At 46.8% G+C, this 25,833-nt stretch overlaps 1 protein-coding gene across 5 annotated transcripts in view; it reads right to left on the reverse strand.

Moving 5' to 3' along the window:
* The window catches only part of YME1L (ATP-dependent zinc metalloprotease YME1L), a 185,911-nt gene that overhangs the window by 150,127 nt on the left and 9,951 nt on the right, over positions 1 to 25,833 (reverse strand). For all 5 annotated transcript variants that reach the window (XM_065440431.2, XM_065440432.1, XM_065440433.1 and 2 more), the window contains exons 2-4: positions 24,809 to 24,949; positions 21,372 to 21,543; positions 8,266 to 8,373 (exon numbers count right to left, since the gene is read on the reverse strand). In XM_065440431.2, the coding sequence (XP_065296503.1) occupies positions 8,266 to 8,373; positions 21,372 to 21,543; positions 24,809 to 24,949 (421 nt within the window). The remainder of the gene's footprint in view (positions 1 to 8,265; positions 8,374 to 21,371; positions 21,544 to 24,808; positions 24,950 to 25,833) is intronic.

Consider the following 25,833-nt stretch of genomic DNA (forward strand, 5'->3'; position numbering starts at 1 on the left):
TGCCGCGTCCTTGAAGGCTATCGCGACATTTTTTACTTTGACGATCGACCCTTAGGTCAAACGGCCGTCGTGACCCATCACATAAACACTGGCGATGCAAACCCTATTCACCGACATCCATATCGTGTTTCTGCATCTGAACGAGCTGTTATCCAACAGGAAGTCGAAAGGATGCTTGCAAAGGACATTATTGAGCCTTCCTGTAGTCCCAAGGCTTCTCCCGTCGTACTTGTCAAAAAGAAGGATGGAACGTGGCGTTCTTGTGTAGATTATCGCCACCTGAACAAAATCACAAATAAGGATGTGTACCCTCTGCCACGTATTGATGACGCTCTAGACTGCCTTTACTGTGCCACCTATTTTTCTTCTATCGACTTACGGTCCGGCTACTGGCAGATATCCGTCGACGACATGGACCGAGAGAAGACTGCATTTGTTATCCCTGACAGCCTTTATCAGTTCAAGGCGATGCCTTTCGGTCTCTGTAACGCGCCCGCCACCTTCGAACGAATGATGGACTCTTTGCTTCAGGGGTTCAAGTGGTCAACCTGTTTGTGCTATCTGGACGATGTCATTGTTTATTCGCCCATATTTCACACGCATCTAGACAGTATTTCGGCAATTCTCGACGTGTTCTGCCATGCCGGTCTCCAGCTGAACTCGTCAAAATGTCACTTCACTCGCCGCCAAATCACCGTCCTTGGACACCTCGTGGACGCCAGAGGCGCGAGACCTGATCTGGACAAAATTCACGCCATTACGAACTTTCTTGTTCCGAAGTCTACCAAGGACGTTCGTAGTTTCGTAGGGCTATGCTCTTTATTTCCGATGCTTTGTGAAGGATTTTACGACCATCACACGCCCCCTTACTGACCTCTTGAAGAAAGACGCCCCATCTTCTTAGGGACCTGACCATGCCGCATCTTTTTCGCAGCTCACTACTCTCCTTACCACACCTCCAATTCTGGCCCACTTTGGTCTGTCTGCCTCAACGGAAGTTCGAACTGATGCCAGTGGTCACGGCATAGGAGCAGTGTTAGCACAAAGCCAGCGTGGACGTGATCGCGTTATAGCCTATGCCAGCCAACTTCTATCACCCACCGAGCGCAATGATTCAATCACAGAGCGCGAGTGCCTCGCTCTTGTGTGGGCTGTTGTGAAGTTTCGTCCATACTTGTACGGACGCCCCTTCTGTGTCATCACTGATCACCACGCGCTCTGCTGGCTATCCTCGCTCAAGGACCCCACAGGACGACTCGCTCGCTGGGCATTACGCCTGCAAGAATATACCTTCTCCGTGGTATATAAGACGGGACGCTTGCACCAGGATGCCGATTGTTTGTCCCGCTACCCCGTCAACAAACCGACTGATGCGGACGCCATTGGTTGCGTTTTTTCTGTGTCCCAGTTGCTTGAGATCGGCAACAAGTAACGCCGCGATCCTTCATTACGAGCCCTCATCGACTATCTGGAGTCAACGCCTGGCGATGCCTCTCTCCGTATGTTTCTCCTTAAGAAGGGGACATTATACCACCGCGCCGCAATCTCGATCCACACGACCTTGACCTTCTGCTCGTAATTCCATCGCACCTGAGTTCGACTGTCCTCCAACAACTTCACGACGCTCCCTTGGCTGAACACTTGGGCATCTCACGCACATATGACCGTGTACGACGTCGATTCTTTTGGCCGGGTGTCGCCCGCTACGTGCGACGCTACGTTGCCGCTTGTGAGCCTCGTCAGCGCCGGAAGAAGCCGTCCACATCTCCAGCTGGATGTCTTCAGCCTATCGACATCCCACCGGAACCCCTTTTCCGTGTTGGTCTAGACTTGCTTGGACCATTTCCTCTCTCGGGCTCCGGAAATAAATGGGTCGCCGTTGCTACTGGTTATGCTACGCGGTACGCAATCACCAGAGCCCTCCCGACAAGTTGTGCTACTGACATTGCTGACTTTCTGCTCTATGACCTCATTTTAGTGCACGGTGCTCCGCGCCAATTACTCACTGACCGTGGCCGCAGCTTTCTGTTGGCAGTCGTCGAGGACATCCTCCGCTCTTGCTCAACAAAGAACAAGTTCAGCACGTCCTACGGCCCACAGACCAACGGCCTCATGGAGCGCCTCAACCAGACCATCAGCGACATGCTTTCGAAGTACGTTGCGACCGACCACCATGAGTGGGATCTTCACTTACCATATGTGGCGTTCGCGCATAATTCATCGCGTCACGACACCGCCGGCTATTCACCATTCTATCTCCTATGTGGCCAAGAACCTGCGCCACCCTTAGACACTTTGTTGCCCTCGGCCAAGCGTTCAGCCACTGAATACGCCCGCGACGCGATCGCGCACGCCGACCACGCGCGCCAGCTCACCCGCACCCGTCTGATGGCTTCGCAGGAGCATCAGAGACACCTCTATGATTGCTACCATCGTGACATGCACTTTACTGTGGGTTCCCTGGTGCTTCTCCGGTCACCCATTCGATGTGTGGGCCTTTCCGAAAAGCTGCTGTCGCGCTACACTGGCCCATACCGTGTGGTGCGACAAGTGACCGATGTCACGTGTGAAGTCATCCCCGCCGACCTCTCAGCGTCATCGTCGGCTGCAAGTGACATCGTTCATGTGGCGAGACTAAAGCCATACCACACACACCTTTAACCGCGGATGTGTAGATTAAGCACCGGGACGGTGCTTCTACTGCCGGGGGTGATGCTACGGAACAGCCGCCACAGTGTGGCTGCACTGAGGAGGAGGGAGACGACGTGGGCCCGCTTGATATAGCGTCGCCATTTTGGCCTTCCATTAGCGTCCCTGTAAATAAAATGTATATAGCATTGGGCTTCAGCTACACGTAACAATATTGCTAAACCGGTATTGTTATGTGTGGATTCGACTGTACTTCTGTTCGGCCTCTGCTCCGCACCTGCCACCTTTCAGTGGATGATAGACACTGTGCTCTCTGGGTTAAAGTGGCAGTCCTATCTTGTTTATTTTGATGTCATGGTCTTTTCTACCACCTTTAATCAGTGTGTGGAACGACTACAGGCTGTGCTCAAAGCTATTAGTTCAGCAGGGCTTACGATAAAGCCACAAAGATGTCACTTCGGCTTCCATGAGCTCCGTTTTCTCGGCCATGTGATTAGTTCTGAAGGCATCCGTCCTGACGCTGAGAAGACCACAGCAGTAGAAAAGTTTCCTAGACCAACCGATAAAAGGGCCATTAGGCGATTCTTAGGACTTTGTGCCTTGTACAGACGTTTCGCCAAACATTTTTCGAAGATTGCCGAGCCGTTAACGCGATTGACGAAAGAAGATGTACCTTTCGTTTGGCTAAGTGAACAGAAGATGCATTCAATAAGCTACGACAGCAACTTCAAAACCACCCGGTTCTATCGCACCTTCAGACGATGCGGAAACAGACGTCTACACAGACACCAGCAATTTAGGACTTGGTGCCGTCCTCATTCAATTCAAAACGTAGAGGAAAGAGTGATTGCATACGCTAGCCGCACACTTTCGAGGGCTGAAACTAACTACTCATTAACAGAAAAAGAATGCCTCGCAGTAATATGGGCCATAAGAAAATTCCGATCATACTTATACGTTAGACCGTTACAAGCAATCAGCGACCATCACTCATTGTGCTGGCTTGCAAACCTGAAAGATCCTTCTGGGCGACTTGCTAGATGGAGTCTGAGGCTGCAGGAATATGACATAATGGTTGTGTACAAGCCTGGTCACAAGCACAGTGACACTGATTGCTTATCACGTGCACCGGCCTAATCTGCTCCTGTGGAAGATGGACATGACTTTCCGTTTCTTAGAGCCGTGAGACCACATCTGAGATGGCCAAACACCAACAGTCTGACGCCAAGTTGCTCCTACTCATCAGGCACCTGCAGGGACACCTCGTCCATGTTCCGCGAGTTTTCAGCCGGGGATTGTCATCGTATGTAATAAGAAATGGCATCCTGTACAAAAGAAATCTTGAGCACAGCACAGAGAAATTCCTACTCGTCGTTTTTTCAGCCTTGCGATCCAAAATCTTGGAAGCCTGTCACGATGACCCATCAGCAGGACACCTCGGAGTGAGCAGAACGTTCGCCCGAATTCATGCCAAGTAGTATTGGCCAAAGCTATTGAGTTCAGTACAACATTATGTACGAACATGTCGGGATTGCCAAAGACGCAAAATGCCTCCATTAAAACCCGCAGGCCTCCTTCAACCAAGAAAACCCCCAGAAGCCCTGTTCAAACAAGTAGGAATGGACTTGCTCACTCCATTTTTGACATCGTCATCAGGGAAACGATGGATTGCAGTAGCGACGGATTACCTAACCCAATATGCCGAGACATCCCTCTAATCAGTGGAACGGCCATTGAAGTGGTTGAATTCTTTGTCATCAACGTAGTACTACTGTCACGATCCACCCGGGTTCGTGAACGAGGGAGGGCTCGAGGCACCCTCCGTTAGACGGACGCTCCACAGCGGGGTGGTGCTGAACGATGATTGATCGCCGAGCAGCCATGCTCGTCGGTGTTTATTGCGGTGCGGTGAACAATTTTGCCTGCCAAGCTTAGCAGGCCACCGAGCCTAGCGGCGAACGGACATTATGCCTGAGGGGGCGTCACATGCTTGCTACACCCCCTTACCCCCAGTTTGTTTGTTAAATAACAGAAACAAACGTCTATGTTCAAAATACGAGGCTCTGCCTCCACACTAGCTGGGTCGATGCTGACTGCTATCCAGGCAAGTAACGGTCCGGAGGCCTCCGCCGTCGTCGAGCACTCCGCCTGGGCATCGGTGTTACGGGATGGGTGTGGCAACGCCAGGTGCTGCCTGAGCCAGCCTCGCACCATCCGAAGGGTCCGTAGTGGTCGGCCTTGCGAGTGGTGCCGGGCTCGACACCAGTCCAACGGGTGCCACACGACTGGCTATGGTTGCCGCCTCCGCGGTGGGTGGTGCTCCGCTGGAAGCGACTGGTGCTGCCGCTAGTCCTCCTGCGGGCTGAAACTCAGAAGTGGCAGTCGAGGGTGCTGGCCAGGTCCAGAGGCGAGGCCTGACTTGGTCGGCGTGTCTGTGGCACATGGCCCCGTCTGGCATGCAGATGAGCAGCGATGAGGCGCTGGCAGGAGACGCCAACTGTCCGGCAGACCAGGGTGGGCCAGGACGAAAGTTCCTGGCGAAAACTGGAGCTCCCGACTCTGGCAAAGGCCCGGGACGGCACCCTAGGTCAGCAGCCAGTTTCTGCTTCAGCTGCTTCAAGAGTACTGTGGATCGGAGGTCCAGATGCCAGACGTCCAAGGGTGTCTTGACCATCCCGCCCAGCAGGAGCTCACAGGGGGCAGGGCCAGTGACATTGTGGGGCGTGGTCCAGTACTGAAATAGTATCCAGGCAATCTGAGTCCGGAAATCCCCAGTCTGACTCTTCTTGAGCTTGTCTTTAACGGTTTGCACCACCCGCTCGGCTGCACCATTTGAAGCAGGGTGGTACGGGGGAACCATCATCCGGCGGATTCCGTTCTTTGTCAGCCAGGCCAGGTACTTGGTGCTGGCGAAAACAGGACCACTGTCGGAAACAATGACATCTGGCAACCCCTGGGCGGCAAGGCGATGTGCAAGGACGCCACGGCTTGTCCTTGCACATCAGCGCGCTTCAGCACCCCTAGTGGCACTGGGAAATTTCATCATGCATCGCACCTCTCCCTCGCACGGCACAGATATGCCGCCCGTCACACTGCCCCGTCCTAGCCATCGTAGTTTGGCCAAGATTGTATCCGTAAGAATCTGGAGGTCTCTCCCATACATCAGGAAAGCTGGCGTGAAACCCATCGAACGTTTTCTCCTTGTATTTAGTGCAAAGGAGACTGCATCTAGATGCTCGTCCCAATTGTTGTGCACTTCGGTGTATGCCCCAAGTAGTGGCTTCACATTTCGAATTTGGCGCTCTGTCACGTTCAACAGAGGATGGCAGCACGTTGTCTTCACCTACCGAACACCCATCACTACACACGTATCTCCGAAGATTATCGACATAAAATACAATGCATTGTCGGTGATCAGTCGCTCTGGGAACCTATAGCTGCAAAAAGTCTCCGACAGTTTTTTCAGGACCTCCTTCGTTGTCATTGCTCGAAGTGGGTACCGTTCAGCAGTTCCACTGAAGTGACAAGTGATGACAAGCACAAATTAGTGCCCCCTCTTACTGCGCGGCACCAGCCTGATCAAATCACAAGCCACAAATTCCCATGGCTTTGTGCTCGCAATCGGTTGCAGCAAACCTGGCAGCTTCCCACCTCTCGGCTTTCTCGCTTGGCAGACGTGGCAGGTTTGTACATACTTGCTTACATCACGCTTCATTCCAGGCCAGGTAGCGAACCGACACAGTTTCTTCCAAGCCTTTGGTGTGCTTCCGTAGCCATCTATCTCGTGGTAATGCTGCAATGCTGCTCATCTGAGCTGGTGCAGGATGACAGCTTTGAGTCTCTCATTTGAGACTTCTTTGCCTGGCATGTATTTCAGCAAAGCTCCGTCCGCATCAAGCAGATAGTCTCTTCCCTGAGATTGGCAACCAGGTTTTGACAATGAGCATCATCCTTTTGAGCCTCGATGAGCCGATTTCTTTTGAAAGCAATCTTGAGGGGCAAACTCAACCCAACGAGATGCACATGCTCTTGGGGTTGCACCTGCGGGGCTTTCCCTTCTCACTGGTTTCCCTGTGATGAGTGTGGCTCGCGGCTGCCCCCTCCTCGTCCTTGTGACCGGCCGGTGGGGTGTCATCCACCGATGCCCATTACAGGGCATCAGTGACCACATTTGTGGTTCCTTTGCAATAGCGGACCTCGAACTCGAAGCGACGTAAGGTCAGGGCCCAATGCACAAGCCTCCCGCTAGGCTCACGGAGGTGGGTCTGCTACTTCAAGGCCATGTGATCAGTCTCAATCATGAACCTTGTTCCCTCTACATACATCTAGAATTTTCAGAGCGCATAGATCACTGCCAAACATTCCTTCTCCATCACTAAGTAGTTGCGCTCTGCCAGAGTCATTGCGTGGCTTACGAATGCCACCGGACGCAGCTCAGTCCCTTCTGCGCCAATTCCAAAATCACAGGTGTCTGTTTGGATAATGAAATGCCTGTCGAGGTCTGGCAATTTCAGTCAGGCTGTGTCTGCGATCGCCTGAGCGAGATGGCAGAAGCTTTCCCATTGCTCTTGCCACCATTCCCAAGCCATGCTTTTCTTCAACAATTTTGTCAATGGGGCTTGCATGCGTACATAACTGGGAATGAACAGTCTGCCTTCATTATGGCTTGTAGTCCTGTCTGCTCTCCGGCGATCGCCGGTCGCACCGATTTAGGCGCTCCCTGCCGTGTTCTTTGCACGGGCCAACGAGCGCACCTCCATGGCCAGATGACCATTACATTTGCAACTGATTTGCAAAAGGGTTGCGCTACTGCGAGAAAAGCTGTCTGGCTCCCTGCACGAGAAGATGGGAAGAAGGCATCTGCTTTCCTCACTTTCGTAGCGTGTGTAGGAGCATGGGAAAATATGAACTTTCATAATTCCTACAACCGTTACAACTGCAGAATTACATTCAGGAAAAAAGCAGTACACTCTTGTAAACCCTGCTAACAACCTGTGCTATATAGGAAAGCAACAAAAAAATGTCAAGCAGATAAACAGCGGTTGTAGGCTGCTTTAAATCACATGTAGTCAATAAGCAAGAATGCAGCCAGGTACAATTGTGGATCAGTCACTTTCCAAATATTGCTTCCAGTGCATGTTGACTGGCTAAGCCAGCAAACAGAAAGCTGGGCTACTATCCCTTCAGCGAGGTGTTACATTATATGATACATTATGTAAAAGTGAAGCAATCCCTGAAAGTGATCAACTGAGAGTACAGTCCCAGAAAAAGCTCTTCAAATTCAGGAAACCCAAAATTCATCTGCTCCCTCTCCCCAATCAACTCTTTCTGGCATGCCTGACAGAAAACTCCCGTGTCACTGGACAGCCGGCATGTCTGAGCATTGCAGTACACATGCTTCACACAAAGGTGCATAAATGTTTTGCAATTTGCACCAAAGCTCATTTTATAGGCATTTTCAGCGCACGAGCTATTCACATAAGCTTCAGGATGCACACAGACTGCTAGGAGCACAGACATAGCTACATCCCCTGTTCTGCAAGCAAAGTAAAATACCTCCTGATGTGCTGGCATCAACAAGTGTAGCACTACAATGCACAGAGGCACAGTACTTACACGGCCTCGCTTCCAGCAATGATGCGAATCTGTACAAAGAGGTGCCTGTGCCCAAGAAAAGACAAGACAGCACAGGAACACTCCTCCTGAGCTGCTGTCTCGTGAAGCCTGAGAAGGGGGGGGAAAAAAAGAAGAAAAATGGGGATTAAAAAAAGCAAATGATTTTCCATAAATTTTGCCTTGAGCACCATTGTGGCACAATGCTCTTAACGCTGCTGCCGGCATCCCTCATCACACCAACATTGCGAGACGCCTGGTATCTGCCAAGGAATTGCTCCTGCTGCTCAGCAGCAGTTGCCTCATATGCTGCATCGTGCCATGTCACCTTTCACCTTGACACATTGTTAGAACACCACACAAGGAGCTCGAGTTCAGTGATAAACCTTACTATCCTGTTCTATGCACCCCCTCTGGGCAAAACTGTCAATATTTCATGTGTTTTCAAATAAACCTGATGTTTTGAACTTTATGTGAGGAAAGATGCAGCATTTGCAACTTGACGATATTCTCTTCGCCAGAACATCCTGCAAGCAAGAAAATATAATTATCACAATGCAGTATCTGCCAAAACCTGCAAACAGTAAACCTGTGAACTATTATAATGTTAGCAGCAAGACTTCCTAATGTAGTTTCAATTAATGAACGTGTTGAAACTACTGCCATCAATAAAAGTCTGGCTTTTTAGCACACAATCAAGAGTCTGATGTGCCACACTGAATTTACTGCTGCAATACACACTAGATGTGGAAATCTTGAGCTGTTGATAGCAGCTTTTATCAGGCAAACCTCTCCAGAAAGTTTTCTTTCTTTTTTCTTTTCCCTCCTCAGTTTCTGGGAAATAGAGTGAATTTAACTGAAACATGCCTCAGGCAGCAGAGGGAATTGCACATTGAAGTGTAATGATTGCACAAATAAGCAGAGCTCTCCGAACCCTAAGTACTGCTCTAGCCTAAATAAATGGAGTCAGGCTGGCTTCACAAATACAGGCAATCAGTATCTTCTGGTAGGGTGCACGCAACAGCTGCTCGCCATGTCCATCTTACAGCTCCCAACAAGGTCGGCTCTCGTCAGATGACGGCGCAAATGCATGCTGCTAAGTGAGTGCTGCAGAAGAGATAGAGGACACCCTAACACTTCCCCTTCGGCAGGCACTCCGCAGCTGACCTTGTCCACTGAACGCATGCTTGAGAGCAGCACGATATCACTGTGCAAGCACTCAGTCATGTGGCTTTCTTCATATTTCACAGGCTTTATTTGCAACGCAGAAAAAAAGGACTACGTGAGACGTATCACACAGAAAACTCGATCTGTGGTTTCTGATGGTGCTCTACAAATCTGCGTTTCATACTTGGGGTCCTCAGCCAATAATTAAAGTTGGGTAATTACACATAATTAATTAACGAGTGTCTCATTTTCTCTTTATTAAAAACTTGCTGCGTTACTATAGACCGTTTTTTCGTAGGCGCCGCCATATTGTGAGCGCAGTGGCGCCGCCTATGAGCAGCGCCATACTGGCTTGGGTGAAAGCGGTCTTTTGCATGGCAGGTATACGCTCGGCGGCAGATTCTGGCGTTTGTTTTCGCCATCGTGCGGCCTGTTTAGTATGACGTGCGTCTTCTACGTGGTAAACGGTTCTGTGAGACGTGCTGAAGTGGTTTAAGGAGTCATGGCCGGAATTTCTGCTGGCGTTGAGGTGGACGGAACACGCAGCGCGATGTGCGCGCGCATATTCGAGTCTACAATCAGCCTAGGAGACGAATTGTGTATTTCTGAATGTTCCAGTCACTAATGTGACCTTATTGCAGTGTTATCCTCTATTTCTAAGCTGCGGTTTAGGAGCCATGAAACATACGTGACGATCGTAACAGCGTGAGCGTGGGTACCGTTCTGCTACGATAGGAGCTGTGATGTTATACTTTGACAAGCGTTCAAACTGTTCGCTGCAGGTTACATTGCGTGACTACTTGGTTCGATGGATGAGGTTTCCGCGCCTGAATAAAATAGTTTTGGCAAGTGATAGCAGCATACCTTACAGTCCGAATTACGCTTGTCCAGCAAAGGGACTGTTTACGAACTGCGCGAGCGTTCTAAGCAGTGGTAGGTGCTGGATTACATATATCTTTTTTCTATATACCGCATGGTCCAAGCATACGGCATCAGCGGTTATATATCTATAAACATTGTGCAGCGTGACTATGCGAGGCCCTGTTGCGGCGTTAGTCCGTTTTCTCTTGCTTTTTCTAGAAAGAGGATGATAACCGAATTTCTTTTTCGGTTGTGTTCGTTCCGTTCTCTACGATGCACTCACACGCATTACGGAAATTTTGTCCTCAAAAATAGGCATCGCATTCTTTTTACGCGATCCCTCATATATTATGGCTGTATGCAGGCCAAAAAGGCAATGCCGAAGTGCACAGCTTACATATGTACCGTGCTGGATCACCAACCGCAGTGATCGCTGTGTTGAGCAGCGCCATCGGCCTCATGCAGGAAGGCTAGCATAGACATGTGGTAATTTCAAGCCTACTAGACTTGAAATGCGCGAGAACGATGCCGGTGCATCCCAAATATTTGATTGCGCCTGCCGCTTAGATGTTTCGTGGTTACCTTAGGTTGGCCGTGCACGAGCATGTGCTCTTATGCTTTATGTTTTACTCCCTACGCCAAGCGATCAGATATTGAGCAGATTTAGCATTTCATGCTGCTAATACAGAGACATTGGTTTGCTTTGCTGAATTAAAACCGATATAAGCAAAATAGTTCACAACACATACACACACCGCGACTGACAATGTGCGTACACTGCAGCTCATAAAACGCGTCACATTTTCGCACCCCCAAAAGATATTTCCGCCTATTGTAGTTAACGATGCACCGAAAGGCTTCCCTGACGACCTTATATGAACGGACATGGCGTAAATTTCACAGGGTATGATCTAAAACCTCAAGAAATCGTGCCGCAGCACGCGACAACAATACTTTCAAGCAGCGCCACACCGGATCGCCCAAGCCAGAGAGGGGGAAAGGCCCTCCGCGCGCCCTATCCTCCTCGCCCGATGAAACGGTCTATAGCCCAGTGCAAATAGTATGCGTTTGGTTCAAATCACTTCCGCAGCGCCTTTCATTTTTAAAATCTTGGCTCAAATTACGTGGCACACCCTGTATACTGGTTATAGAAAAATGGTTTCAAGAAAAGTGCAAATCTGGCTCACTTATGGCGATGCAAACTGCTGCCGCGATGATACAATAATAAACTTGTGTCTCCGCTTGCCGTCAGCTGCAAAAAGCCACGTTTCAAGGGAGGGCTGCCGTGTGTTGCCCACTCCTGGAACAGGCGACTGCCCTCCCTGAAATGCTGCTTTCTGCAGCTGACGGCAAGCGGAGACACAAGTTTATTGTTGCGCTGTCGTGACAGCAGCATGCATACCCGTAAGCACAGGTAAATTTGCCCTTTTCTCTTGAAAATGAGGCAGTTAACTGTGCCAAGTGTTATAATAAACGAAGTCGATGCCAAAATGTGATCGTTCTGCAAAATTTGAGCAAGAACAGTGCAACGGTGAGCGCAATATCTTTTTTTTGGACACGCGCAGCGAAATATTCAGGACCCTGTACGAACAAGTGAGCAAGCTGACTACTGCATCAGCTTCTGGTCATTAAACTTCCCCACAACTTTTATATAGAGACTGAAGCTGGCACCAGAGGTGCTGGTGTAAGTAGAAGGTTAGGGGGCCTCAATGTTGTCTTTATCCTCTGCTCCCTAAAGGGTGGAGACAACTGTGGCATCTACTACAGCATTGAGCACGCGAATGGCGGACACCATAGGGATGCATAGCTGGCACTCGTGTGTATCTGCCATTCGCGTGCTCGACGCTGTAGTAGACGCTGCATTTGTCTCCGCCCTGTACAGAACGACAGGCGAGAAGGATATCAAAGCACTCTATAGAAGGTGAGTAATCTACCGCGCCCATTGGCGTATCTACCAGGGGGGCAAGAGGGGCACTTGCCCCCCTCCCCCCCCCCCGGCCCCACTGTTATAAGTGTGTGGGGGGGGCAAAGTATGATATTTGCCCCCCCCCCCTATTTTCAAAGCTGGAACTTTCGGCTGCATGCTGAAAGTCCAACAAAAGCACAGCTGAAGCTAAATTTTCTTTCTTCATAGAGTGACCACATAACTGATGCCTTTCTTTACTACGCATCCCCTATTTGAACAGCGAGGATTGTCTTTTGCACTTTCTCGGAACGCCCTGTAGCAGAAGACGCGCGGGATTCACCATACCTTTGTGTTAGAGAAAGCGCCTGGTGCTGGGCAGTTCCCGCCTTAAGAAATGTCCGCTTGTGCAACTTGCATCATGCCCAGTTTATTGGGACTGCTATATCAGTATTCGAATCAGCTTGCTACATTTCAATTCAATTCATTTCTGTACTTTATACATTAGAAATGCAAGAAACAGGTACACAAAGCTTTGTCAATCAACAAGCTTGACGGGATCCCTATACCCTTAACCTCCAGGTGAGGAGAGGTCCGGATAAAGTATTATAATAGAGAGTTTTAGAATAGGGGTCCCAATAGTTTGGTGCCCCTAAGAGTTTTACGGGATTTAGAATAGGGTTTTGAATTTTGAAGAGTTTTAGAATAGGGTTTTGCGTTTGCGGATAGCGTCTTGCGCTGACAGCGCCACTACGGCGTCAAAGAAAAGCTATTGGAAATATTTAAATAAAATATACCATTTTATGATAGGAATAGTAGCAAACAATTAGTTGTGCTTAGTTTTGAGCAAACCAACTTTACGTGCCTTCACCAGTCAAGCTTAGCTGTGTTAGGCCTACGAGCCATAAAATCCACAATCGAATTCTGAATCAGCCGCCTCTCATGAATCAATCTTCATAACACACACTAGTCAATAACCGCATTCACTCCTCCTAGCTTTCGAACTTCACGCGTTACCACGAATCTAACCCAGTTTGGTGCTAGGTTAGAGCCATCTCTTCGATGGGTGCCGCCATGTTTGCTGACGCAAAGCTTTTGGGCCCGCTATTTGGGCTCCCGCTAAATCGGTGAAATAGCGTTCTCAACGCAAAACCCAAACGCAGCTTGTGTCTCGCGCATGCACAGTGGCTTCGACGCAATTTCTTTGGGGCTTGGGGCTTTGGTGTTCCGTCTGGCATATAGTTGGATTATCAAATGATGGAACTCTTTATGTCTGGTCTGTCCAGAGATAGGCTACACGGAGTTGCTCAGTATCTGTACTCAATATATTATCACCATCAAAAATCTTATCAAACCACTTACAGGTCTAACTGTCGAATTTCTTTGTGTAATCACGACTTATCGTAGATATGCTCGTGAAAATGACCTTGATTGAACATGCATAGCCATTTCAATAGCAACAAAACACTTACTTGATTTTTTTTCTAAAGGCAGGTATCAATTCTGACTGATAATTTCATTTTCAGGCCGTTTCTAAATAAGAGCTACACTATTGCGTTTCTTGGCAGTAGGAAAAATAGCATAATTTCGTATTTTGAAAAAGTGAAGGTCACTTTTTGGTGACGTGTACTAGAAATTTTCACTATAGGTTGCTTATGTGCTCTGACAACAGTTACTGAAAAGTCACTTTCTCCAAAGTTTTATGCATTATACACACCATTTAGTTTGTTTTCCCCTAGTACCCTTGGTAAAATATGCGGGGCATGGTATATATATTTATTCGAAGTACGAAGCAATGTTCCGAGCCACCAGTGAGATACGCTTATTCTGTGCAGGTTCGTTACAGCTTTTGTAGGAAGTTACTCATCGAAGTGTTCCAAGGTGTCATACTGGCGCTAATCGAAATGTTTCCCAGACTCCTAAAACAACAGCATGAGAGACGGTTGAAATCCTGTGCCAAAAGAGATAATTTCAAGCGCAATGCATTGGCATCTACAAGCAACAGCGTTCCTGGCACAATACCAGGTACACTGTCTTAGCACAATTGGCACAGTGACAGGAACACTGTCACCTGTAAATGCCTAATGTGTACTAGTCACCAGGGGTGTTGCCAGGGGGGGGGGGGCTTATGAGGCTGAAACCCGCCCCTCCCCCCCCTTGAAATTTTTTTCGTGATGACCATGCACCGTCGACCAAAGCAACCCCTGGCGCCGGAAATCATTCTGGAGGATTTTGTCTAGAACATCTTTTTCACGCTCGAAAAGCCATCTCACCGCGAACATTGCGAACTCGGGATGGATTTATGTGACCGTTATGTGACCGTTATGTGACCGGGAGTCACATAACGCAAGCAGCCCCATCCGAGCACAAAGTTTCAAGGGCGTTTTGGAGGCGAATGGGCTCGCTGCGGAATCGCGTGAGGCCGTGGAATCTACGGAGCGCATAGATTTCAATTCCAAAACTTTATGGGCACAACATTCTTATAAACTTTTGATGCGAAACATGCATTGACATTTCCGAAGATGTACTTCAGAGATTCAATTGCAGAAGTTTGTGGGTTTGATGTTGTTATAAACATTTCACGCCAAAGGTGCATTGACCTTTCAAAAGCCTTAGATTGGAACACACAACGAGACAAGCCAAATCAACGCACTATCAGACAAGTTGACAAAACACGCAGTGAGATCCATTGAGACGAAGCGTAGTGATGGTTCATTTGTGCCGTCATGTCGCATAAAAAAATATCGACATTTTTTTTTCACCTACGCCAAAGCATCCATGCCAAGACACTAAAGCCAGCCAGGGTAACTATGTGCTTATTTATTTCTTCTACTTTTACTTTTATTCGTGAGGACACATTGAGCCTCATAATTTTTTTATTCTCGGTACCCTACCAGCGGGCTACCACCAGAGGCAGCCAGACCGCATGCGTTTTTCTCGTACTGCCCCGACCACCGCACTATTCCCTTCGGTGCGCGTTTGGTTTTCTCTGGCCGAGTAGATTTTCACCTGGCAGAGTTTTGGACGCCTTCTGGCTAGCAGACGAGAAAAAGAAACAATGGTCGCCCACCGCCCTCACTTTGAAGACTCGACGGATTGCACCGCGTTCGCTTGAGCGCAACCTCTCCGGAAAGTCTTGTCTCGCCGGTATAGGATACCGAGCAATTCTCGGTGGACTAAACGTCTCACATTTTCTTCGATATTGATTCGGTAGCCACATTAAGAGGCCAAAGTAGGCATTAGATTGTGGCCAACATACTGGCCTTTGCGTTTTTTTGTTGTTGTTTTTTTTTTTCATTTCAGTGCCCCCTTCCTACAAAAGAAAAAAATATACATTGTTGCGGCGCAGCGAAATGTCGCATGGTGACAGCTTGTTACTACTTTTATGGGAAGTAATCAACCACGGCATGCTTCGGTTGCCGGATACCATTATTATATTATTGCAATAGCAATTATATGAACACTCCAGGCGCATTCCTGCTGTTGACGTCGCCCTCATGTTTCGTATCAAGTCTAAGGGCGATAACGTCGTGACCACGCGCCGCATGCTGTTTGTTCGAGTGAAGGAGTTGGGGGGGTGGGGGGGCACAAATGGGTGAGCCGGCGATGGTGGCTGTGTCTTGTGTGCGCCAAGAGAAAAGCGGGGAGCAAGTGCGCCGCCTTCCGTCGGGCGCAATACATCGAGGGGAGTGGATGGAATGGGGGTGGGATCTAGGATATTGTGAACCTGCGATTGGGCAACATGTTTATTTGCCTTGTTTGACGCATTATATAGAGTGACTTTTTCTTAGATACGTAGATTTATTGGAGACTTATACACATGTTCAAATATCTTGTTGCGAGGTTTTGTGTGTACGTGCAGTGAACTTTCTTTCCAGTGACACTTCTGCCCTTTATCAAGCATTTATATATTCACATTTCTAATGAAAGAGGGCGAGTCAAATGAAAGTGAGCCTACCCACCCCGCGCAATAATGGTTCGGTTCGTTATCTGCGAGGCATGCGCGTAACACACAGGCCTTTTTCATTTACAAAAGTCACACGCAGGTGTGAGGGTAAATGTTCCTTAATGCTCTCATACACTGGGTTGAACTTATACCCCTGTCACACGGGCACCCGCGAACTCCGTTGAGCATGAAACTCCCTAACGGAGACTGATGGCAATGGAGTTGCGGCCGTGCTACACGGCACAGTGCGAGCTTTCGACGGGCGCCGCACGGGGTAGAAACGGCGCTGCTGCGCTTACTTCCGCGTGCAACTGTTCACGTATACGGTCGTCGTTAAAGTAAGCTATGTGTATTTTTTTAACGCAGTACGTAATAACATAAAATTAGAGCGAGAAACTTTGCGGCACGTTACCGCAAGACTTCTGTTTTCTAAGCATAGCGAAGTTGCAAGCAATGCTGGCCACACTGCGCTTGCAAACGCACACTGCGCGTTCGCTTTCGTGCGTGGGCAGCGCGGGTCACGTTGTTTGGTCGGTGGGCTTCGAGTTGTGATGCCGCTGTGTAATCGTGCGTGTCTGTGTGTTCGCGACGATAATGCGCCGGGATCGCTCCTGATGCGTGTCACCCGGAGAATTTACCCGTGCGGCTTGAACGACACCACGTGCGGCTCGCGTGTATATAAAAACAAACGAAATGGCGGAACGACGTTTCCCGATGCGGCGTGGCGAAGTATTGGTGTAGAGGGTACAGTCGCTGATGCCCTTAAACACAAATTAAACTTCATTATGTGGCATATATCTCAAGGCAAAAAAAATAATAGTGCTAAAAATTATAAATTAACCAGTTACAACAATTTTACTAGCGTGGTTTCTTTGCGGAACTGTAGCTACCTGGGAACGAGAGTACTCCATCCAACCGTAATGGTCATTGCCGAACTCCCTTCGCCCAAAATCTCCATTTAACTTCCTTGGCGCAAGGGAGACCGTGTGACAGGGAGCGCAACTCCATTGGCTTAAAGACGAAGGAGTTCAATGGAGTTCGCGGGTGCCCGTGTGACAGGGGTAATAGTTGCCTGACGTAATGGACGCTTCAGACGTTGAGCAGCGTGGTGCCGTGAGGCTTTTGACAGCTGAAGGTGTTTCCCAAAAAGAAATTAGTCACCGTATGACTGCTGTGCATGTTGAACATTGCATTTCATTGGCCACTGTGACACGTTGGAGCAAATGGTTGAAAGAAGGATGTGAAAGTTGCAAAGACGATCCAAGACCGGGCCAAAGCCATCGTACAACCACCCCCAACAAAATTGCAAAGGTTGATGAGCTGATGAGACAAGAACGGAGGATAAGCACCGAGGAACTAGCAGAGCGTATGAACAACAGTCATGGTTCGGTTCACAACATAATTCATGAGCATCTCGGTTATCGGCTCTTGTATGTGCAATGGATGCCCAATATTTCTGAACCACCGCCAGAAGATGGAGATGTTTGGCACTGCCTTGACTCATCTGATCCGGTATCACAATGAGGGTGACAACTTGTCTGCAATTGTGATCGGGGACGAACCATAGTGCCACTACTACGAGCCTGAAACACGACGGCAAAGCTTACAGTGTAAACATTCGAATTCACCACCCCAAAAGAAAGCAAAGACTGTCATTTCCGCCGGAAAAGTGTTGACTTTTTTTTGATCGTCAGGGGCCATTGCTGATAGAATTTGCTAAAGCCCGAGAGACTATCAATCGTTTCCGATATTGTGAAACGCCAGATCGGCTACATGTCGCAATCAAAAACAAACGACGTGGAAAAATGACGAATGTGGTCATCTTGATCCATGACCTGGCTACGATGTTGGGCTACTGAGTACGACGTCGCAGAATCGAATCCCGGCCCCGGTGGCCGCATTTCGATGGGTCGAAAACGCCTGTGTACTTACTTACATTTATGTGCACGTTAAGGAACCAAAGGAGGTCAAAATTTCTGGAGTCCACCACTACAGCGTGCCTCATAATCAGAAAGTTGTTTTGGCACGTAAAATACCATAATTTAATTTTTCATTGTTCCACGACAATGCTCGTCCCCACATCGCTGATGTGTCAAGTGGAAAACGCTGCAACATCCCCCGTACAGCTGAGACCTGTCGCCTTGTGACTTCCACATTTTGGGACATGAAAAAACAGCTCAAGGGAAACAGATTCGTATCGGACGATGACGGGAAAGAGCCAGTTGCAGATTTTTTGAAGCAGCAACCCAAGGAGTTTTATGAGATGGGAATCACCCGACTCGTTAGTCAATGGGACAAATGTCTAAATGTTGCTTGAGACTACTTTCAAATAAAGTACTCCGTTTGTCATATATTCACATTGGCTCACTTTCATTTGACTCGCCCTCGTATATTTTGCAGCACGGCTTTATATACGCCTCTCTGTTGGGACAATAATTTCGGTGAAGTTACTCACGATACACGACCGGTGACAGATGCTCGTGTGTAATACAATACATGTAATACGTGTGGCCGTTGCATATGTACAAAAATGTAAACAAGGTTCTTGAATGAGAAAGTTTCATTAACGTATTTGTTCTAGACTTGTTCATTTCATGCCGACGTTTAAGGACATAGTTGCTTATGGCGCAACACAATGTGCACCCCTGGTAGTGTTTACACCTGCAGCGGTTACTTCTAAAAGCTTGTGGATATTTAGTAAAACACATTTCTCAATCACAAAATTTTTCATATCAATGGCATGCACTGCTTTGCCCGTTTCGTACTGATATAGTTCTAAAGGTTGTGTGACAAATTTTTTACTTATTAAATAGACAAAAACATGTAATCATTGATATCAGTTATTGGGAGCACAATTTTAGGCACATACGAGTATATCTTTTGATGAAAAAATACACATAAAGCTTGTTTTGACAGTGCGTAGCATTCAAGAATTCATTCACAGCGTCTTTGGCAATCGCAATGCAGTTATTATTCATGTATTTCAGCCCTCGACAAATTGTTTCAGAGGAAGCTTTAGCTCGGGCCCGACTCCAACGCGACCTATTCAAATACATGTAAAACGCAGAAAGGCTTTTCTGAGATAACCCCTAGATCACTTTTAATGAAATTTGTTGCATTTAAGAGAGAAAGTTAAATTCTAGTATTTGTTTGAAGCGGAATTTCGATTAAGGGCCTGAATTTTGTTTAAAATATTTTGAAAAATTTGACAGAGCAAAGAAAACAGAAGTACGTACCACATTTACAAACTTATAGCTCTGCATCAAGAACAAATATCGCGGTTCTTCAGATGGCATCTATTATAAGAGTCAAAGCGGAAAAATTTAGTATGACAATTTGTACTTTACATGAATTGGTTACGTGGTATACAAGGCTCCTGCAAAAACACTATTTCGATAATACTAAATTTTTTTAGATTCATTTTAACACATGAATTTTGTCCTCTGTGAATGTGCTATTAGATGCGATTCACAGAATTGGGATATTATTTTTTATTCTTGAGTTAAGAGTTTTAAATGTGATAGTCTAGTTTTCTGAAAATTTGTGATTTTTGCCAATTTTCGATAAAGAATTGACAACCTAAAGGAAAAATTCGAAACCAGAAGTCAGTAGAATTTACGTTTTTCTTTTAAATGCAAGAAACCTCGTCAAATTTGGTGCAGTGGTTGCCAGGAAAAACGAATTCACCTTCTACATGTATTTAGATAGGAGCACCCGAGCTAAAGCTTCCTCTTAAAGGGACAGTAAAGTGAAAAATGATTTCTGCTGCATCAGTAAATTACCGTTTTACAACACCAAAAACACCACTCTTTTACAACGATAAGCATTTGGCAAGCCAGAAAAAGCGCAAGAATGAAATACAGGTGGCGATGCCTACTTATGTTCCCGCACTTGGAGGCTGTGACGTCTTGGATTTTGATGGCATATTCTAGGGCCTACTATAGTTATATATAACTGTACAGATTGACCACATTGTGTTCTAAAGGAACCAAATATTAAACATGCCAAGTTTCGGGAACCTTTATTCAGCCAACGCAGCCCAAATGCGAAAACATACTTTGGAATCCCTGACGTCATGCTGACGTACCGGCACTAGGGTTTTGGCACGAAATTCAAATACTAATACTTGGACCTTCATTTTCTCATCTAATAATCAAATTATTTTTTTGAAATGACTGCCTGCAGGGTTCTCAAACAATGCTTCATTAGTCTAAACTGATTTATTGTTTGGCTTTAGTGTCCCTTAAAGTAGGAGGCCAAGCTGTAACGCGAGCCCCCCCACCTTCGAATGAAATTTCTGGCTACGCCACTGCTAGTCACCTGATAGTTGCGAAAGTGAAAGTAACTCCGCTAGTGGTCATCCAATAATGCCACCCCTAACTAGCCGCCAGCAGCTAAAGATCATCTTCCAAGCACTTCATTACAGCATGATTACCATTCACACTAACCAATCTAACAGTACTACACGTCTAATCAGAAGCACCTTTAGATGCAAGTGACAGGTTTCAAAAGTCACAGTTTTTGTTAGCGGCTGCATCTTCAGGTGATAACTTCATTCATGTATTTTTAGACACAGTGCAACATGGAGCTAAGAATTCACAAATTATTGATTCCTGAATGTCACCTTTATGAAACCGAAATATTGTGAACTGTGCAAGGCAGAGCTACAAAACAAGCTGATACAGAACTACAGAAGCTGAAAAAAATTTGTCCAAATCCAGAGATCTAGCCCAAGTCCAATGGCTTTCCAGGGCTCTCGCTTCACCACCTGAGATAAACAGAAGGCTAGTAGATGGCAGTGCAATGCCAAACCATCTGACAAATCAAAGTTCACTAACATTACATACGCAAATATATTACGCAGAAATTCACAGGAAGTTTCATGAAAAGAAAAATTGTCATTCATTGATATGCAGCACAAAGCTATGTATATAGTCAAGGGTTCTGGATTAATTTTGACTACTTGGAGCTCTTTACAAGCAAGCACTGAATTCCAAGAATCCAAGCGTTTTTTCACCCTTAACCAAATGTGGTCACCATAGCCAAGACCCTGTGCTCAACAGTAACTGCAGCAGGTTGCAGAAGAGATTTGCTTATTCATTGTCACCAGTGTGTGTCATGAGGCACAGTGCAATCCATGTAGGAAGGTGCTGGGCTGGTTGAAACATCTTGTAAACACATGAGTTGGTAGAGCAGAGAACACACCGTGATTCATGCGAGTAAAGGACTTGCCATTCTTGTTCTCAAAAAATGTGTCTGCAGAACACCCAGAAACATGCCAGGAAGGCCTGTGTTGCCCACGTCTAGTTCCAATACTTGAGAGTGCTAGATGTTTGAACTGTATTTCTGTCAAGGAGAGTCTTGCAAGATCCTGCAAACTAGACTTGGAAAGCCAGGAGAGAACCTGTGAAAGAAAAATATATACATTTATATATATTTCACGCACAAGCCACAAGCTTGAATAAATTTACGAACTTTACTCGTTCTGTGACAAAAAAGTTATTTATATGACCTTATAACGAAAAGGGTGGTAATTTTGTATAATAATTACGATGTGTTAAGTTCAATGATTATGCACAGCCTAATATGTCACTTACATGGGAACAACACATATGCTGAACAAAATGATTAATTAGTGGTACCAGATACCATGCAAACGCCCCCAATTTTGCAAGCATCCTGCGTTTGTTTTTGAAAAATTTTTCGCTTCTGAAGCTACCAACCAAGCAAATGTATTTTGAGCTCTTGATTTTGAAGAGCCGGGCATAAATCATGCTGCCAGAGCACTCTAGAACACTCGAAAGTGTCCAGCCAAATGTACCGTGAAGTTTGGTACATAGTGTACTGAGAGTACTGTTACTTGTGGTGGCCAAGTTGGCCTTTAGAAACGCGACAAACAGCACTGATCAGGTTAGTGTGCATATCTATAGAAACAAGTGGCACCAGCAATACCACATACAGTACCACCACACCACAAACATTGCGGCCTACCAACTCTCACCACCGCAGTAGGGCTGAGAATAACGTGTTATTATAACTACAAGTACTCATTCTGAGCACAAGAGACAAGGTGCAAAACTGTACTTAGTGCTAACTGCATACTGCACATTAGCACTAAGTACTGTGTGGTGTGTACTTAGTACACAACACACACCAGTCAGGGAAGTGATAGTATACCATAAAGAGGCAAAAGAAACTGAGGAAATTTTGCAGAAACATGAAGTTGTCATATGTCCTAGAACAGCAAGGAGCTACAATGGATAGAGAAGTTTTGCAGTTGAAATCCTGGTTTAGAGATTGAATCTGGCACTACCGCCTCACTGAGGAGCCATTTCCCTACCATCTGAGTTAACCAGGTGGCTACGAGACTGCATGACTGCTCTGGAAAGCTGCCGGTTCCAGTTTGGGTTTTTCAGCAGCTCCATGCTGCTCGTGGCTTTTCGTGGAAATACCTTACTTGACAGAAAGGCCAGTGCATGTCACAGACAATAGACAATAACATTTCCCTAGATCAACTGAGCATTACATTAAAGCCCACCAGGGCTGTCAGAAATTTTGGTTATACATTAAAAATTATAAGGGCCATCTAGCGAGTGTTCTACTGCAAGAATCTTTAATGCAACGCATTCTTGTTGAATGTAGACAGGTTTTTTCCTGCCGTTTTTGCAGGCCAGTATTAAAGGCAGTGCAGTCTATCGCAGCATCCTAAACCTCGACCTAGGACTGCATTTGAAGTGCACAGCAGTTAACAAATGCCCAGATAGGGCCCAATGCGACTTTCAGACCTGGTAGGGCACCCATAAAATCACTTATCACTTGACACAACCCCTCTCCGACTCTAGGCATAGCGTGCCTGGGTTCTTCTCCAAGTGTGCGTCATCGTCTATAATGATGCACGTTGGGCGCACTAACTGGTAGATCCACCAGTGATGTCACCAGCTAAGACAAGGTCAAAACAACAATCAGTCAACCGATGGACATTCAGTAAATATATAAAGCGATGTGCATACTTATAATTTCATGCAGTCTAAGAACACCAAACTGTAAAACTGCACATATACCAACGTCTCTAACAATGCAATGACAAATAAACATTTCATATTCACCACATGAGGTGTAAGTTTTGCTTCAGAAAACTACCACGGTTTGCAAGTGTCCTTTTACAACCAAACAACAATGCTTTGCCTTACATAGCACTCAGCTGTAATTATGGCTTCCAAATTCTTATAATGGCCAAAATAGAAGCAAATGAAGTGTCATAAAGCAACGGTGCATAGAGAACTTGCCCGTACAGAGGCTCTGTCGAGCTGCCTCAGCCAGCATGCAACATGCTGCATCCTGCTCCATCAGAAGTAAGGAATCACATACTCCGCATGCTCGTCAGGGCAGCAGTTGCAAAAGCATTTGCTCCATAATACAAAGAAGGGGTAAGGCGTGCAGACACAGACATAACAGGAGAGAAGTGGACAACGCGAACACCGACTATCAGCTGAAGGAAGCACTGAGGCTAAAAAAAGAATGAAGACACAAAACTCATCTGCGCATGCCCTGGAAAGGTAGCACCACATATCAATCGAGTACACATGCCGGTCTTTGTGAGAGGTAACTGTTAAGGAATTTGATCTCTTCCTTATGTAAAGGCATTGAAGATTGACTCACACATGCACTTCCGCCATAATTAATATGTTATGCCTCAACCATAGGTTGTGTATCTTTCTTCCTATGCCTGTACAATATTGCGCATTCATCTAACTTAGGTGTGCAGTTACAATTTTGGCACTCTTGGCAATGTAAGGAAAGATTCTTTTCAGATTCCCTTCTTTGCATTATGAATCCTTACCAACTAGCTCAGCTTTCTGTCGTTCTGAGGTTCACTTGCTCCTCTCATGAAGAGCAGTTCCCTTGCCAAAACATTGGCTTCAGCAACATTCCTTGTTATACCACAGGAAGCACTATGCATGCGATGTTATCTTGCTCGCAGCTCATGTGATCTCCTCAAGAGCATTAAGCCAGCCATGGAGACCATTTCTCTCTTTCACCCGCCACGGTTGCTTAGTGGCTATGGTGTTGGGCTGCTAAGCGCGAGGTCACAGGATCGAATCCCAGCCACCGGGGTTGCATTTCGATGCGGGCAAAATGGGGAAACACCTGTGTGCTTAGATTTAGGTGCATGTTAAAGATGCCCAGGTGGTCTAAATTTCCGCAGTTCCCCGCTATGGCATGCCTCATAATCAGAAAGTGGTTTTGGCGTGTAAAACCTTACGATTTATATCTTTTAGTTCTCTCTTTTGCTGGGTAGAAATATGATTGTGCTTGCACTTGAGGAATCCTCACTAGGTATGGGCATTGCAGACTGTCACATTGTAGAGACCCTGTGGTGACCCTGTGGTGACCACGACTCTCTCGTCGAGGTTGCATGAGGCTCTGCGGAGCTCCGCCCTCGACGACCAAACCTGGGCGACCCAGCACGCCCGCGAGGCGGCGGCGAGGCAAGCCCTCGACGTCCCTTCATGGGAGGCTTAGGCCCGGCCATCACAAAGTGCTGGTTCTACAATAAAAGTTTATTCCTCCTCCTCCTCCTCCTCTGATCACCGCACTTTCCTAGAATGCAAGGTGCTGGTAAGCAAGAGCAGCACATTATGGTTCACACTACTCAATCCATTACTCACATTGCAAAAGCTTTCAGAGCACAAGACGTCACTCTGAGGGTCTTGCTTCCCATGCCGCTGGCAATTTTTGGCACTGCGGTTGGTACGGCCCGTGTTTTTGTTTGCAACCAACGATGCAACATGGCTCAGCGGGAACAGGACCTAAAGAAACAAGGAGCAAACTTAGGGAGCTGCATTTGTATTTTCAAGTGCCATAAAGAACAACTGCAACAAAATTTCAGTTTGGCTAAACTGGTTATGAATGAGTTGTTCCTACCATTGAAGCAATCTTGGCAAAGCCTCTAAACAGGACCTAAGCAGACAACGTGAGCACGTGGTGGTTAGCAGCTATGACATGTCCCAGCAAATTACTTCCAAGATTTTTCAGTCTACATGCAGCTGCAGGCGCCACCTAATCTTAGAGGTAATGACGTTAGAAACACGCATTCTAGGTCATGCGTCACTTCCACTGAGTGTTAAGAGCAGCATTTTTTTTTTTAGTTTCTGCATCAAAAACAGCAAGCTTTTTGTGATGCTTTCACTCGTATTTCAAATGTAAAGTTTTGCACGGAGACTTCTCTATATCTACACTATCTTTAACTATGGTTTTTATGCATCTTAAATTTTGTGGCAGTTAGCCTTTAAATTTGGCGATTGTGTTGGACTATTATATGCACAAAGCAATTATTAGTTAATTTGTGGAAACAGGGTGCCAGAAAAAAAATGTCCGACTCATTTAGTCTCCCGAAACTGATCTGCCGGCCATGTCATGCTTGTGAGCATGCCACGAATGCAGCTTTATTCTCATCACTTTCATATGCTAGTTAATCTCGACACCACCTTGATCTGCCAGAAGACGGTGCTGCAGGGTCCCCTTTTTAAACAGCACTACAAAATAGACATGGTAATGATGCGATGCTAAGCTGACGGTACAAGGTGTGCTGATCATTATATCAGACATAGGATGTATTGTTTGGTAACCTTCTGACAGCTGCAACTGTCAAATAATGTTCTATGCGCAGCACATGTGGCTCCATTCCCTGACG

This window comes from Dermacentor albipictus, chromosome 4 (genome assembly GCF_038994185.2).
Source record: "Dermacentor albipictus isolate Rhodes 1998 colony chromosome 4, USDA_Dalb.pri_finalv2, whole genome shotgun sequence".
Taxonomy (NCBI): Eukaryota; Metazoa; Arthropoda; class Arachnida; order Ixodida; family Ixodidae; genus Dermacentor; species Dermacentor albipictus.